The following is a 15,935-nucleotide window of genomic DNA, read 5'->3' as shown; positions in this document are numbered from 1 at the left end:
TTTATATATATAATATAAAAAATTAAAAAAAAGATTACAAAAAAAAGATAAAACAGTTGATAGGTGATTACATGTAGTTTTTATCTCCAAACATGGACTCTGTATGTGTACATATTGTTCTTAATGACCTTGTTACGAGTTTTGCAGTCCATGGGGTTAATAAAACCTGAAATCATTTTGCTACTGATGTTATGCCTGACTATTCTTGACTGCCCAGGGTTAGTGCCTAACTAACAAACTTGGGCCTGCTTACTGCCTCTGTTGCACAGTAGTTTTGGGAAGGTACGCCAGACCATTCCAGGTTTAATATGTAATGAATTGGTTGAAACGGAAAGCTGAAAGTGTTTTCATTTGGGTTACCTAGTAAAGTATTGAACTACTGGCTGTTGAGTGAGTAAATGATATATTATATATTTTTAGCATTAGTGTATTTAAAACAGTATGCTTTGTCTTCCTAAGTGTCTTTTTGTAGATGTTTGTAGTGGAAAGTTTGCTAGATATCAACAGAACGGGTAAATTAAATAATTCCATATAGCATATCCGCATTACATAAAAATAGCAGAGGTGATGAATGGCTTGTTTTCGTGAAACTAAACAAAGATGGGCGTGGTATGCTCCTCTGTATCTGCATATCCATTGGATATCAACAGCTATGGAGTTTCATTTGACCATTTCTAAAAATAGGCGGTGTCATTCAGAAAGAAACTGTTCCCATTGAGGCTCAAACAATGCAGCAGTACTTACCATACATCCAATACATGTAATCCCCAAAATGGCGATAATCGTGCACAGTTTCTTTCTCTGCGTTGTTTGGCTCGCAGAAAGCCCCAGTAGGGTGTCGGAGGTGTGGCTGCAACCCAGGCAAACTGTCACATGACTCGTACAGAGCCCAGCTGCCCAATTCCAATATGGTGGCCAGCTTGGCAGACCTACGGTTCTTGTTTATAACGTTGTTGTTCTGCGGGATCAAGCACGGTGCCTGCAGCCAGCACGCCCCGCGGGTACTGGGGCTAAGACTGGAAGACCCAGAGGGTCTGGTGTGTATGAAGGAGCGGATCATCTCAGCGCCACAGGGGGGCAAATTCAAGCTTCGCTTGTTTGTGTCGGATCTGTTGAATGAAACCTGGCCGTGGGTTGCGTTCGCAGGGGCAATCAAGGGTGAGGCCGGGGCAGTGGGAGACGCCGCAGACCCGTGCGATCAAGATACTCGCCGTGACGCATCTGCGTTCCAAGTAACAGGGGAGTTCACGGCAGACGAGGATAATAGCGGACTTATAACGGTGCAGGTACACGAGGAGAGCAGCTCTTCAACGGAAGGAGGAGGGTCAAAGGACGCGCCAATATATCACCACCTGTGCGTTCTGGCAGAAGGGAAATGGGTATCCGTGGGACCAGACAGACTTCGCATAAACTACGACTCGGGTCTACCTCCAGATTATATTCCTCCATGGGCTCTTGCGCTGCTGGTGGTTGTGCTAATCCTAATCTGCGGGGTGTTCAGAATTCTGAACCTCAGTCTACTGTGGCTGGATCCTCTAGAGCTCTACGTCCTGCATAGCTGCGGGTCTGAGGAGGAGAAACGTGCCGCCAAGCGCTTGGAGCCTATCAGAAGACGTGGAAACTTCTTGGTGAGTTCCCGGAGTGTTCGAGTTTTTTTTCGAATGGCATCAAGGCAAGTGTAAACTGCTGTGACTATATAGTTGATGGAAGGCCACAGTATTATAGACTACAGCACCAATGGCAGCAAGCATGGTAACTCCATGTAGCACACCAATACGAATGACAGGGATAGAACATGACTGGACAACCATCCTAACTCTTCCTCCTCATTCTAGGTGTGTTCCTTGCTGTTCCTGTGTGCTCTTGGCCACTCGGTTCTAGGGGTTCTGTTCTACCAGGCTTTCGGTTCCGTGCTTCCTGCAGTGTTCACCAGCGGGACCCTCATCTTCCTCCTGTCGGAGCTAGTTCCCCACATTGTGTGCTCTGGCTATGGATTCCAGCTGGCTCCTGGGCTCACATGGCTGGCCCAGCTGTGTATGGTGCTGACCTGCCCGCTGTCTTGCCCGCTGGGCCTGGTACTGGACCTGGCCCTCAGGCGTGATGTCAGCACTTGTGGCATCAGGGAGAGGACCATGGAGATGATTCGCACCAGCGTCAATGACCCATACAGGTTCGGCTCGTTCGCATGCGCACCAACGCACGCTGATGCACACCAACACATACACACTGTCTCACACACACATTTCTCCTCCCTCTCCTCCCTCTCCTCCATCAAGTTTTCTCTCCGTCGGCCATTTTGTCTCTCCCTCTGTCTCACGCATCCACGTTTCCCTTCACGCATTTACTGATGTCGCCCCTCGTTGTCTCAGTGAGTTTGTGAAGGAGGAGTTCAGCCGGGGCACGCTGCGAAGTAAGACGGTGGAGGACATCCTGACCCCCCTGAAGGACTGCTTCATGCTTCCCAGCACAGCCCTGCTGGACTTCTCCACCATGTCAGAGATCATGCAGAGCGGATACACGCGTGTGCCCATCTACGAGGAGGAGAGGTGGACAGCCTTCCCCCAATGTTCATACGATTTTGACTGCCCGTGCATCTGTGTCACATTGAATCCGTCCAAGTGCTCCAGGGGGAGTTTGTTTTCACATGGCTGAGTGCATTTCTCTAGATTGTGTCTGTGGATCTGTTCTGTGCAGGTCCAACATTATCGAGATTCTCTACGTTAAAGACCTGGCTCTGGTGGATCCGGACGATTGCACTCCCATGACAACCATCACCAAGTTCTATAACCATCCTCTGCACTTTGTATTTAACGACACCAAACTGGACGCTATGCTGGAAGAGTTTAAGAAAGGTGTGTGTGTGTGTGTGTGTGTATTTTATTTGGCACAAGGTCTGTATGTGTAATTCCTTTACTCTCTCAGGTAACTCTCACCTGGCCATCGTTCAGAAGGTTAACAACGAGGGGGAGGGAGATCCCTTCTATGAGGTGCTGGGATTGATCACCTTAGAAGACGTCATAGAGGAGATCATCAAATCAGAGATCCTGGATGAGTCTGATGGCTACAGTACGTATGTGGATGAGTCTGTGTGTGAGAAACCTTTTGTGACATCTTTCTCTTGTCGTGTACTCTCCACTTCCTATACTGACTCCTCCTCTTCCCCTCTCCCTCTGTAGTGGACATGAAGCTGAAGCGACCACTTGTTCCTGTGGCGATCCCACTGGAGCCTCGGACCGTACACGAGGAGTTCTCTATCTTTAAAGTTCCCGAAGGGGAACCCAAAATCCGCACCTCTCCCCAACTCCTTCTGGCCACACACCGCTTCCTCTCCAGGGGTGTGTGAACATTTTGTCCATGTTTGTCCCCCCTGTTTTCCTGTCCTCAAAGTGCGTGTGTGACCGTGATGTTGCCCCTCTGCGCATCAAGCTTGTGCTTTAACCAAACAATGACAGTTTAAACCCACATGTAATGATTACACCTTTGTCACACAATTAACGGTCACACCGTTGGAAAAAGGGGCGTGCGTTGATTGGGCAATCAACATGGCCTTGCGTGTTGTTGTCCAATTTTAGCTGAGGGATTTGTGTTGTTTTAGTCGTGACCCCTTTCTGTTTCTTCAGCTGCTTGTCCTGGACTTGGTTTCATCTTTAACGCCTAACTGGTTAGGGTGGTTTGGCATTAAAGGTTTGGATAACGTATGGAGCTTAATAGAATAGAAATGCTGGGGAACTCAGTGGTGGCTTGAATACTCTGGTTAGTGGACTGACATGTAGAGCTTTGGCACGTAGAATAATGTGGTGTAGCATTTGTTGTCTTAGAAAGCGGGGAACAATTTCTCTCTGGCCCCATATTTTGTCACTGCACTTGAATAGGATGTGCTTTGCCACTTCCAGACTTGAACTATGTCTGCTTGTTCTCTGGGCGCTGTAGAGGTGGAGCACTTCAGCCCAGGGCGTGTGTCAGAGAAGGTACTCTTCCATCTGCTCCGTCATCCCAGTGTCAACCAGGAAGTGCACTTTGACCCCTCCAACCGGCTTAGCCTGGACCACTACCTCTATACACGCAACCACCCAGTGGATTACTTCATCCTGCTGCTGCAGGTGTGTTGCTGAACTCTTCATTGCATCATATACTTGTATTGCAGACATGCATGTTGTTATTTTTCCTCTGTGCCTGTAGGGGCGTGTGGAGGTTGAGATCGGTAAAGAGGGGCTGAAGTTTGAGAATGGGGCATTTACATACTATGGAGTGTCCGCTCTCACAGCACCATCTTCTGGTAAGGCGCAGAATCACAGAGGATGTGTTTTAGCGAGTTTGGCTTGTTATCACATCTTGAGGCAACATTTGATTGAGCTTGCCTCATTTTATAGAGAACATGTTGACTTTTGACTTCTGGAGACATTGGCAGGACTGCAGAAATGTGCAGGATTGCACAAAAAGGAGCTGACTTTGGATTTGTGTGTGTGCGGGTGTTTGCACTTGTGTGTCCTCCAGTGCACCAGTCTCCCATGTCAACCCAGCGGCATTCTCCCAGAGATCCATTTGAGCTGGGCGAAGCCACAAGCCCGTCCAGCTACTGTCCTGACTACACCGTCCGTGCACTCACTGACTTGCAGCTCATACGAGTAGGACCTCACCTGGCTTTAACCATATCCTAAACTTGTCAGTTGTGCTGTGAAGTCTAGACTTAATGTTTGTCTGTCTGTCCAGGTGACCCGTCTGCAGTACCTGAACGCTCTGATGGCGTCCCGTGCAACCTACAGTCCTGACACACCTGAAATTAAAATCCTGCCCAACAGCCAGACCAAACTACTCAACGAGAGAAATACAACACAAGGTATGTCTGCTAACACACACACACAAACACTTGGAGATCCTTTTCCCATCAATCATATTGGCATGTTTCTTGTCTTTTATTTGAGAAACTGTACAGTGTTATTGTATGTCTAGACCAGCAACTGCTTACAGTAAATTCGTAGATGTCCATCTGCTGTTGATGTTCAGTTAGTGAATAGCCAGAAGGATTTAAGATGTACCCAACTAATTGTCTCTTCTTGATTGATGTACAAAACTAATTGTCATTTCCGATTACAAATATTACTTTGCTTTCCTAATCTCAACTAAGACGTGTCTTTTTCTTCTTTCTTTTTTGTCTTCTTTTCTCTTTCATTGCCGTCCACTGTCCTCCTCTTCTTCTCTGGCTACTCCAGACTTCCCTGTCACCTTCTCATTCTTTGATACTATTGAGAACTACTGTTAGTGTTTAAGTGCATGAGGTAAACGCACGCTGCTGTCATCACAATCACACGTCAGTGTCAGGACAGCATACACATACAAGCGCGTTCACACACACACACACATTTGTGTACAGTACAGCATTCACCCACACACACGAGCCTCTGCAATGTTGCTGACGGCGGCATAAGTGTAGTCAAAACATGACTTGTTCAGATAGATATTGACCCAAATTTATTGAAAATGTTTTTACATTAGCAGACAATTTACACGCCAAAAATTAAGCTATATGGCTTGTTGGATGACAATAAACGGCCAAGTGGTCACGAGAAGATTCCGTTGTCCCCTTTGGCTTCCTTTCCATGTTGCCATATTTGTACATGGCTACATGTGCATGTTGAAAGCAGAGCCACAGAGAGGACATGGTGTAATAGCTTGTGGTGATGGGTCAAAGGCTGTCATTTTGTTGTTGCAGTGATCGACATGTTTGACAATAATATAATTTGAGCATGATTGTGTGATTGTGATGCCACCTCCATCTCACCACACACATTCCTCTCATTGCCTTCGTTCCTTAGGTGACAGTAAGGCCTGTGAGAGTTCCACTGAAGAGGAGGCCCATGGGTAGTGGAGTTCTTCCTGCCCTCTGTCAAACCTGTGTGTCACTCCAGATGACTAAGAGGACAGTTTTTAGGGTTAGACATTTCTTTATTTTCTTTTTTTGACCAAATAATCCCTAGTCTCCAGAACATAGGTGATTGAACCAATTTAGAGTGAAAAAGTATCAGTCTGTTTGAGTGTGTCTGCAGCACTGGAACATCACTGTTTTCAACCCTTCCCGTAATTTCCCTGTATAGTTTTCAATAGACTACATTTTTAAGATGTTCTGTTCTGCTGGTGTATGTGTGGAATAATTTGTGTGACAATTATTTTCCTTCCTATTGGAATAAGGCACTCCTCACTAAACATTCTTTCTTTTTTTCTCTGCATTACCTGCCTGGGTGCCAAAGGGGGGGCAGGCAGGGGCAGGCAGGCATGCCTTTTAGAGTATCTTCAAGGTCCGTCCATTTTAGGTTATACATCACACCAAGTCGTCAACTGGTTTGCACCAACGTGTGCACTTGACTTAATACCACATTTCTTTGGTACGTCCAAAATTCATTTTGCACATGCTCACATATCAATATGTATAGCCAAATATAAATAGTTGATGTCGTTTTTTGTCTTCCTTCCATTTATACCAATTACCCAATCAGTGCAATGTTACTGTCTTATGTAAATACATCACAGGTCAAAAGTGGACTTGTTACGTTTGGGTGAGGGCCAGTGTATTGTGTATTGCCACTGCGTCTGTGTTTGCTTCAACCAAATACTACAGCAACGAAGGGACTTGGATAAAACACAGTAGATCTACCCAGACAAAACTGAAATCCAGGCCCTTAAACAGTGACTTACTGTATAGTAATGCAGTTGGTTCTTTGAAAAATACATTTAGGACCAATTCTACACTCGACCTATCCCAATTCCAACACCATATGAAATCTGATAAAAGTAAATAATTACTTTTTTCGCCCATTTTCATCCTGTCCGATCTGTATGATGTGCCAATTTAAGGTAATTTGGGTCCCTTGGGCCTAGTTATCTTGTTCAATAACCTTGATAGGGATGCTTTGGCATTGAATTAACTTATTCATTCCTTTTGTTTGGCCAAGGAGAGCTAAGGTTGCCATAGAGAAAGAGAGAGTGTGTGTGTGCGCATTGGTGCATACACAAGCCGTTTATGTCAAAAGCACCTTGTTAACTCTCATCCTTGATTTTCAAGTAGGCTGAGTTACATTATCATCCTGTGTGATTTGTGAATGAGTGAGTGAATGTGCTTCCAGTCCTAACAGACTCTTTCAGGAAACAACCCAGGTTGCAGTGTTACCAACCAATTTAACATGACTGGAAACCCACAATTTAAACCGCTTGATTTAGAAAAGTACCTTATCCAGCGATTTGGGTGTTTTTGCAACGTTTTAATGGAGCAAACTAGGGGTGTTCCTCCTAGCTTCTCCAGCAGGCTAATGGACGTTTCTCCAAACAGGTGTATGGAGGTCAGCATGTAACATCATCTTCAGGTCTTCTGATTTCCTATGGAAGAATTGTAATGTTTGTTAATCGTATATGCTTAATTGAGGGCATACACTAAGAGATCTGAATAACCATGCTGGTAATGAGTAAATATGTTCCAGTGGTTTAAGCTTAACCATGTTGTACTGTTGGTTCTGTTGTATTAAGTTCATTTATATTGTATTGTATGACAGAATGTATATTGTAAAAAAGGTAATCACTTATCACGTGTGCTACTTTTACTGATTGGGAGAAATTGTTTTCTGATTAGTTAGAAATTGTATATTAATGTATTAATACTTCCATTTAGAAAATATCAATCAAGGATGTTGTCTTAAACTTTTTATCTTGGTTTTCAGATAGCTTACAGCACTAGAATTGATACGAAAACACAGTCAGCTGCTATTTCTTCCTGGTTTGTATAGTCCACAGTGCAGAATTTCACTATTTAGGAAGGCAGTTATTGGTACATCAACCACTTGTAGGTTAACTGTTCCTGAGGGAATTAACTGGACTGATATTGCCACTTTCTGATGTTTAGTTCCCGATGTTTGTTTCCTTCAATACGAGAATGTACTGCTGCAAAAACTTCTCTTTTAATAAATAAGGGTCAGTTTATCATACTTTATTACAGTTCTTTCATACATCGTATTTCATGTTACAGTTTGTCTTGGTTTTCGGTATCGTTCAACTCGGGGATTGTAGCATAGTGGAATAGTCAGTCAGACCATTAGAGTGCGTTAAATTCTCACGGTTGTGATTGGGTGGCCTATGAGTACGATACCTATAGTCTTTTTCTAACATGTAGGTATTAAAACCATACCCACACAAGACTTGCTTTCAATGCAGTTTTCTAAATCTGATATTTTATTCAAATTAAATTATTTTACCTTTTTTAATGTAAACTTGTCATTCATACTTATACCTTGTTTAAGTTTGACATTGGAGGGAAAGAATGGATTAATGCAAAAACTCAGTGATCCGCGGGACAGTTCTAATATTCTATTGGGGTCTAAACTGGAGGGTTTATAGAGTAATTACACACCTCAATTTCAGTCTTAGGCCACCCCTTCATCAAAAAAGTCAGCAGAGGAAATTGCGAGAGGGAGATTTTTCATTTACTATGGAACGCCAACTGTACCAAAACGTCTGAATTGTCGTTCGTGTACAGACGTGACATTTTAACGTGTACAGACGTACATTTGTGTGTATGTACATGGCCGTTTTTAACGTCTGTAAACGTTTTGACGTCTGTACACGGACGTTTTTAACGTCTATACACGTTTAACATTGGGTGCTACCACTGCATTTGTTTCTGAGGGGAAACCAGATAATGATCTTTGCAAGAGAGAAAACCTGTCCACACTCAACCAATCTTGATTGAATTAAGGTTAAGAAATGACTAATATAAATTGGCAGTGCCATTATCAACAACTGTAGGCTATTTTGTAAGCTACTGAAAAAATGATTACGTTTGTATACTATGTCATATTAACATTTAGAAAAAGGTATACATTTAAGTTTGCTAAAGTGCCCACTAGATGGCAGTGTGAAAGCACAAATAGTAAGGGCAGAGCCTCTGGTCAATGTGATGGGTATACCCAAGGATAAATTGTGTAACAGCAAGTCCTCGGGGTTCCCTCCATGCATATGATTTCTGAGCGGCTCCGACGTTCTCCCGAGCAAATTCAGTAACTCTTAATGCTGGGGACACACTACAGGATAATCGGGCAGATTTCGCCCATTCCAACAATCCTAGGTAACGTCCCGATTATTTTGATGGTTCTACTGATTATTTGAGATGTTCTCTTGGTGTGAGGTGTGTCAAGAGTGACCGAATCTGCTCGGAAGGACGTCGGATGCACCCCAATTGCGAATCCTAAATACTCAACATGTCAAATTTTTGTGATCAGAAATCCTGTTGTGTGGGGGGAACCCCAAGGACAAACCCAGAGGACAAACCCCGAGGACAAACCCTGAGTTTATCACGTGAAATGAAACAATATCCAATCAGAAAGCAAGCTGAGAGAGAAGCATAACACACAGAGTCATGGCGCAACACAAAGTTAAATGGAATTAATTTGTGGCAACAGCCACAAACCAAACCCTTTTCTTTGTTCCGTGAATTTTCTGTGAAAATAATTCCGAACACTATCATCGCAATTTCTTCCTGCACATAGTCCGCCATGCTTATTCTTAAATCTCGACAGATTTTGCGAGATTTGTGTTAAGTCGGGACACTGGTTGGAAATCTGTTTGTGTGTGGTGTGCTGTCTTTGTCAAATCATGGCACACCACACACTGTAGGAGCAAAACGGCTAAATCTAGGATTTTTGGTCCTCATGTTTGTGGTTTTTCACAGTTTATAAGGTTAAAGAAATCGTTTAGTGTGTCCCCAGCATAACAGAACACACTAATAATCTGATAATAATAATAATCTGATAAAATAATCTGTAGATCAGGGGTGTTCAATCCTGGGGGGCAGGGGCGCTGTATAGGGCAATAGTATGAACCTGCAGAGCCGGAGACCCCGGAGGCGCCGGAGAGCTGCAGTTTCAGGACCGCAGTTTCAGGACCGCAGTTTCAGGACCGCAGTTCTAGGACCCTGACAGCGCCACCTAGCGAATTGAAAGGCAGTGTCACTATCGCAACAAGATATTTGAATGCTTTGCGAGGCAAGAAACAAGGAAAACTGATTTTTGATGACACAATTATATAGAAAGGTATAATATTTGAAAATATGTTTTAATAATATAGAAAGGTATAATATTTGAAAACATGTTCGAATAATAAATATTGGATTATTAAGTAAATTAAAATCACATACAATTTGAAAAAGTTTGCATATTTCATAGATGTCAAGATCCAGTGTAATTTGATAAAATTAAGTAAGCAAATTAAGGAAGATAAGATAGTCTAAAGAAAAGGTGGAAACGATATCAATGTGATAAAATGAAGTAGACCTAAGCAAATTAAGGAAGCTAAAATAGCCTAAAGAAAAGGTGGAAAAAATGTCAATGTGGACAGATGTGTGATGTCTGGAGTGGCCTTAAAAGTTTTCTGGGACTACAGAGAACAAATGTACATCCTGCAACTCGAGCCTTAAAGGGGCAATTGACTGGGTTTTTAGGGTATTTCACACTGTTCCTTAAGGTCTCCGAATAGGGTATGTAACATTGGTTGGGTTGAAAATGGCCCGGGTGCTGTTCTGTGCCCCCTGACAGGTCCTCTGAAATGTTCCCGGGAAAAAACACTAGCTTTTCTCCTTTTATGGTGTGTTCATTAATATTTAGATAAGCTGTGCGCTGATTGGTTGGTTTTCAACGAGTGAAGCTGGGGATCAAAAACGCTACACGGCCAACAGCAGCACTCGCTGAAACACCGAAGTTGGAGACTTGAAATAAAAACGCACAAATACATCTATTGTGTCTACACAACACTGTTTTCAACAGATTGACTATATATCATTTGAAATTATAACATTACTTGTTTCCACTTCAGTTGTTGAAGCAAACTGGATTGACTTGGGTGGGTAGAACGTTAGGCTACTGCTTAGCAACCAAACCATATCCTGATTCTACTCGGCTTCAGTTAGCTAGCTAGCTCTAAATAATTTGCTGATAAATAACATGACCAAGATCTAGACAAACATGCATCGTGAATTGTAGATTAACATTACACAGGTTATTTATTTGAATGAAACACAGTCAGGAACATGAATCAACGTTAACCCCATTGCCAATAAACTAGGCTAAATTATCACACATTCTACCAATGCTCTTGTGTTAGCAAGCTAAACTTGTTTACATGCCTACAGTCTAGGTGTTACTAGTAACAGTTACTAGCAATGCTAACGTATCCTGTATCAAGCACCTGCCTTTCTCCAGTTCTTTCAAATAGATTATCTAGACAGGCGTTAGCAATAAGCCAGACTGCTGTTCATTTTCTGGCTATTTTTCGGAAGCTTCCCTTCTAATGCTGACAACAGCTAGTCTTGCTAGAGTCATTTGATGTGTGTAGAAACTTATTTAGCATTCTACCTGGTATGCTATATTTTACAGCAAACGTTAGCATTGCTAATAACTGTTAGCACAACATCATACTGTCCTTATAGCTTGCGGTTGTAATGAGCATACGGTCGGAACAGCACCTCTTTCCAGGTTCAGCTTCCTAGCAAATCCTGCTTGCAATTGTCCAAGGTTGTCGAAACTGTCTTGGGTGAAATGTTCACTTTCAATATCCTTGTTATAATTCAAAACGTTCTTCTTTGTAATTCCTTAGAAGTAGCTTACACAGAGCAGCACGCAGCTGAACTAGTAGTATCGGAGAAAGATGCTACCTTGGGCTGGTCTGGATGTAAATTCGGGGGCGTGACAAAGATACAGACTAGAGCCAAAAAAGAGCGGTCCCCAGTCCTACGTAGGACTGGTAGCTTTGTTGAAAAGCTAGCGTTTTACGGCCACATTTTTTCTTTTTGAGATTTGAATAGGAAAGAGGTGTCAATGGACTTTGATATTCACGGTATGTTCATTTTACCCACCGAACTGTCCTTATTCAGCTATGACAAGGTAAAATCGGTTTTGCAGTCAATTGCCCCTTTAAGAATTGTGGCACCTTTGCAGATATTCTGAACTCGTTCTAGAGGTCTTAACTCCTGATAACATCAGTAATAACATGCTCCTGGAGACCTGCTACAAACAACTGTCCCTGTCTTCTGTGAACTGTTCAACTGGTCTTTGGAGGAGCTGGAACACACAGTTCCAGCTCTTTGGAAGACCTCTGCCATCTGCCTTGTTCCAAAGAAGAGCAGACCCAGGCTTCCCAATTACTTCCAACATGTAGCTCTTAAACCAGTGGTGATGAAGAGTTTTGAATGTCTGATACTTTTGTAAATACAAGAGACAATCCAGAACCTGGCAGATCAACTCCAGTTTGCCAGCATGAAGTGTAGAAGTCTTGATGATGCTGCCCTTACTTTCCTGCATCATGCACTGACTCCCATCTCGAAAAACTAAAAGCACATGCTAGGCTTGTGTTTGTGGAATATCTTTAGTGCCTTTAACAGAATGTAACCACATATGTTGGGAATACAACTACTAAACATGAGTAAATCCTTGATGCATACTGCAGATAATTAAATTCCACACACACACAGGGTTATGTCAAAATACTTAAATGCAATGTACGTATTCTGTGATTCGTTTCATTACTTTATTTTATGCTCTATTATACATAAATATCAAAGTTATCTGAGGAAATACAACTCTAATCTGTTATACTTTAATTTATTTAATGTCATCATCACATCAAAAACATTTTTTTCTTTGAGAAATGTGGGATGGTGGTGCTGCAGAGGATCCACTGCTTCCTTCTCTGCTGCTGGTGGTGAACCTCTATGGTGGATGGACTGCATGAGGATGCTTCCTTTGGTGTGGATGGGCATGCTAGATGATGTTTTGTATTGGACATGACTCAAAACATCTTTCATATACCTGTAAATACTGCACATGCCTGTGTGCATGCTACATTTTGGATGTGTCTGACATTAAAAAGTTCTGGAAAAGTAAAGTTCTATTCTATTTGCTATGGCTTTTGCAGTCACTCAATCTCAACCACAAATGTGTAATGTTAGAGAGGCAAGACACAAGGTTGACTCTCAGGGCAGATTCAAGATATACATTGTTTATTTTGAATTATTGTCAAACAATGACAATCACCCCTCCATATCACTCCATCCCCCCATATCACTCCATCTAGACCTCCATACAACTTCATCCTTCAATGAGAGATAGAAGCAAAAAAATCCAATATAAAAAAACATTATGGATATTTGACTTTTCCTGACCTTTCAATATTCAAACCCCATATTGTGATGTCGGTAACAGCACTACTTACTAGTTGAAGGGTCTCCCTTCAGTAAGCAATTGTTTAGATATCCCCCTATCAAACTCCTCCACTTCACTGAAATAGTACAGACAATATTACTTCTAAGTAAGCATAAATATCATACCCTAAAAAAGTAGTGTACATTAATTAGCATTACTTAAGTGGTTGATAATAAAGGTATTAATAGTAGATTATGAAGTTGTATGGCATTGTGCAGAAAATGTACATTCTCTACTTACCTCCGATTATAAACTGGTCCAGAGATTAAGACATTGTCTGCATCCTGCAGGGTCAGATTCCTCAGCATACTCAGGCCATAGCCTATATGATGGTCTACACAAATTATATGGTTAATTTTTAAGACAGTAAGCTGCAGATTTCTTTTAACTGACAGATCGAATCCACTTACTTTTAACCTATCATTTTTTTTCAAGTTTTATTAATGTGCTGGCTTTATCATGAGACACATACAGTAGTTGGGCTTGCCAAAATCGCACTATGGTTTCAATAAAACAAAACAAATAGTCTAAAAGTTTGTATTTCATAAAATTATCATAAGTGAAAAGATCATTTTACCAGAATATGTTGAACAATACTTGATTTACATAAGCTAAGTCGCACTACTGTTTCCTTAAACACATAAACAAAGTAACAATTTACAGTTTTTTTAAAGCTTTGTGTGTAAAGCTAGCTAGCTAGTGCTATAACTACTGAATGTTAGCTCTAGCTAATCAAGTAGTTTGTTTGACGTCGAAAAACACTCCAGTGTCTTGAAATGATTTTGACAGCAAAGTTGAAGTTAGCTAGCTAACGTTGTCCAATTCAAGACACCAGAATTGTTTTATACATAACCATATGCGATTCACATTAGCTACTTACACTCTGATTCTAGTCTATCTTGTTCTGAGCCTAATCCTACAATATTCACTACGGCAGAAAAATATTATCTTGTTCCGATCCATGTTTATTCCATTCGCTCCATGGCGCAGTCAGATAAAACGAGGGTCCTAGAACTGCGGTCCTGAAACTGCGGTCCTGAAACTGCAGCTCTCCAGCTCTCCGGTAGCCTGGCTGCCAGCCCAACTTCTCCCCGCCCACAAAAAAATGTGTTCGGGAAGTTGGGTCTGGAGGGTCTCGTATTGGGAACAACTACAAAAAAACCAGGATCTGGGCGGACCAATGAAATTGCTTTCAACAAACAACATATTACGTTGCTCTGATTGGTTGTAGGTCTATCCAATTGAGCGAAGAGGCATTTGTTTTACGAGTTCGGTTGAAACACGCCCCGTAGTCACAGCCCAACGGAGAGTTTTCAGACTCATATTCTGACTAGAATTATGAGCATCAGGGGTGCAACTACCCAGTGTCAGAGGGGTATGCAGCAACAATTTTGGCGCCCCCCCACCATACTCGTAGTATTGAGTTGTCGTCTATGGAAAATGATGATCAAAATGGAAAATGACAACTGAATACTACGAGTATTGAGTTGTCATCTATGGAAAATGATGGACTGCTCGCTCAGCGCTCACGGTGCCCCCGCTCCCTCTAGATGTCAAAATTCTATCTTATGAGATAGGGCGCCTACCCTAGCGGTTCTAAAATGTTCTATAACATTGAGGAAATGCAGAAACGCACAACTATAAATACAAAATACCAAAAAAAGATTTAATATTTTTTAATTTATTAATTTTTGCCATCGCTTTGGCGCCCCCATGGTGCGGCACCCCTATGCGCCGCATATAGCGCATACCCACTTTTTGCGCCCCTGATGAGTATGACAACGTCAGGCTAGCTCTCCGGGGCCTCCGCGGTCTCCGGCTCTGCAGGTACCCCCTACTCGTATAGGGGGGAAAAGTTAGGACGATACTCACAAAAAATAGGCAAAAACTTTGTTTCATGTGTTGCCTACCAACTCATTACTTTTGATAGAAAGCGCACAACATGGTTCTGCTAAAATGGCTTTAATTTCAACACAAAATAACGACACAAGTGATTAAAAGAGTCTAGTCTTCATCCTCACTTCCGATGACAAATCTTTTCAGCATCATCTGGATAGTAAAACCAGAGAATGTCTAATAAAGAGAGAACTGCCACTCTCGGGAAACTTCCGGGTTCTGAACTGGTTGAAGTTCCATGTGAGGGCGCTAACGAGCAAGTGCAGAATGAATGGAGGTCTATGGAGCTATACCCCTCAAAATCCACTTTTCTCAGGATGTAATTTTTTGTCTAGTAATTTGAATTCTGAATTCGAAAGGAGAGGCAAAAAAAATACACACTGCTGGCTGTTAGATTTTTTTAAGTCGCCTTTCTGTTCTAAAAAGCTTTTGAAAATGTAATTGACGTCATACACATCGTACGACCAGAGCTACTGCTTTACGGCAAGCTCTGGTCACTTACTTTTTTCTCTCAGGGCATCGACAACACAGCTGACAGGTTAGGCTCTTCCTGTCAATACACATGCTAGAAAGAGTTTTGGCTAGCTAATGTTGTTGCTAATATTGCTAATGCTCTGACATTCTGATTCCTCTTCGGATGCCATCAAGCGGGAGCTCTGGTCGTATCAGTCCTTCACTAACCAATCAGCATTCATTAACAGAATGCTAGCGTGTTATAAGCAACAACGACTCACCCTGTAAGAAATCAAAAGGACATAAGTACTCGTTCATTCAACTTTCGACCTATAATCCATGTTGAACATGCAA

The 15,935-nt window shown here is 42.2% G+C and overlaps 1 protein-coding gene and 1 long non-coding RNA gene across 8 annotated transcripts; one reads left to right on the top strand and one right to left on the bottom strand.

Annotated features, from left to right (window-relative positions):
• Positions 1 to 875: 875 nt before the first annotated feature.
• cnnm3 (cyclin and CBS domain divalent metal cation transport mediator 3) lies at positions 876 to 7,970 on the top strand. 7 transcript variants are annotated; one of them, XR_014750849.1, is made up of 12 exons: positions 893 to 1,628; positions 1,836 to 2,170; positions 2,370 to 2,546; positions 2,695 to 2,852; positions 2,923 to 3,066; positions 3,177 to 3,335; positions 3,931 to 4,100; positions 4,180 to 4,276; positions 4,495 to 4,625; positions 4,711 to 4,837; positions 5,814 to 5,930; positions 7,322 to 7,970. XR_014750849.1 is itself a non-coding variant. In XM_084693418.1 (12 exons), exons 1-11 carry the CDS (start codon positions 909 to 911, stop codon positions 5,258 to 5,260), a joined length of 2,268 nt encoding a protein of 755 aa, XP_084549544.1. In that variant the 5' UTR covers positions 893 to 908; the 3' UTR covers positions 5,261 to 5,276; positions 5,814 to 7,970. The 7 variants fall into 7 exon arrangements, 4 of the variants coding, with proteins under 4 accessions (XP_084549547.1, XP_084549544.1, XP_084549545.1 ...); XR_014750847.1 differs by having other exon boundaries at positions 6,246 to 7,970; XR_014750848.1 differs by having other exon boundaries at positions 5,814 to 6,380.
• A 5,092-nt stretch (positions 7,971 to 13,062) lies between these two features.
• On the bottom strand, positions 13,063 to 14,072 carry LOC146220724 (uncharacterized). Its single transcript, XR_014750861.1, has 3 exons — positions 13,473 to 14,072; positions 13,243 to 13,308; positions 13,063 to 13,123 (listed from the first exon to the last, which is right to left on the bottom strand). It is a non-coding gene; the product is annotated as an uncharacterized LOC146220724 (long non-coding RNA).
• Positions 14,073 to 15,935: the final 1,863 nt, after the last annotated feature.

The sequence above is a fragment of the Hypomesus nipponensis genome, chromosome 27 (genome assembly GCF_054491055.1).
Source record: "Hypomesus nipponensis isolate SF chromosome 27, ASM5449105v1, whole genome shotgun sequence".
Lineage (NCBI taxonomy): Eukaryota > Metazoa > Chordata > Actinopteri > Osmeriformes > Osmeridae > Hypomesus > Hypomesus nipponensis.
The sequence above is the reverse complement of the archived record's forward strand: the minus strand, read 5'-3'. Positions and strand labels throughout refer to the sequence as shown.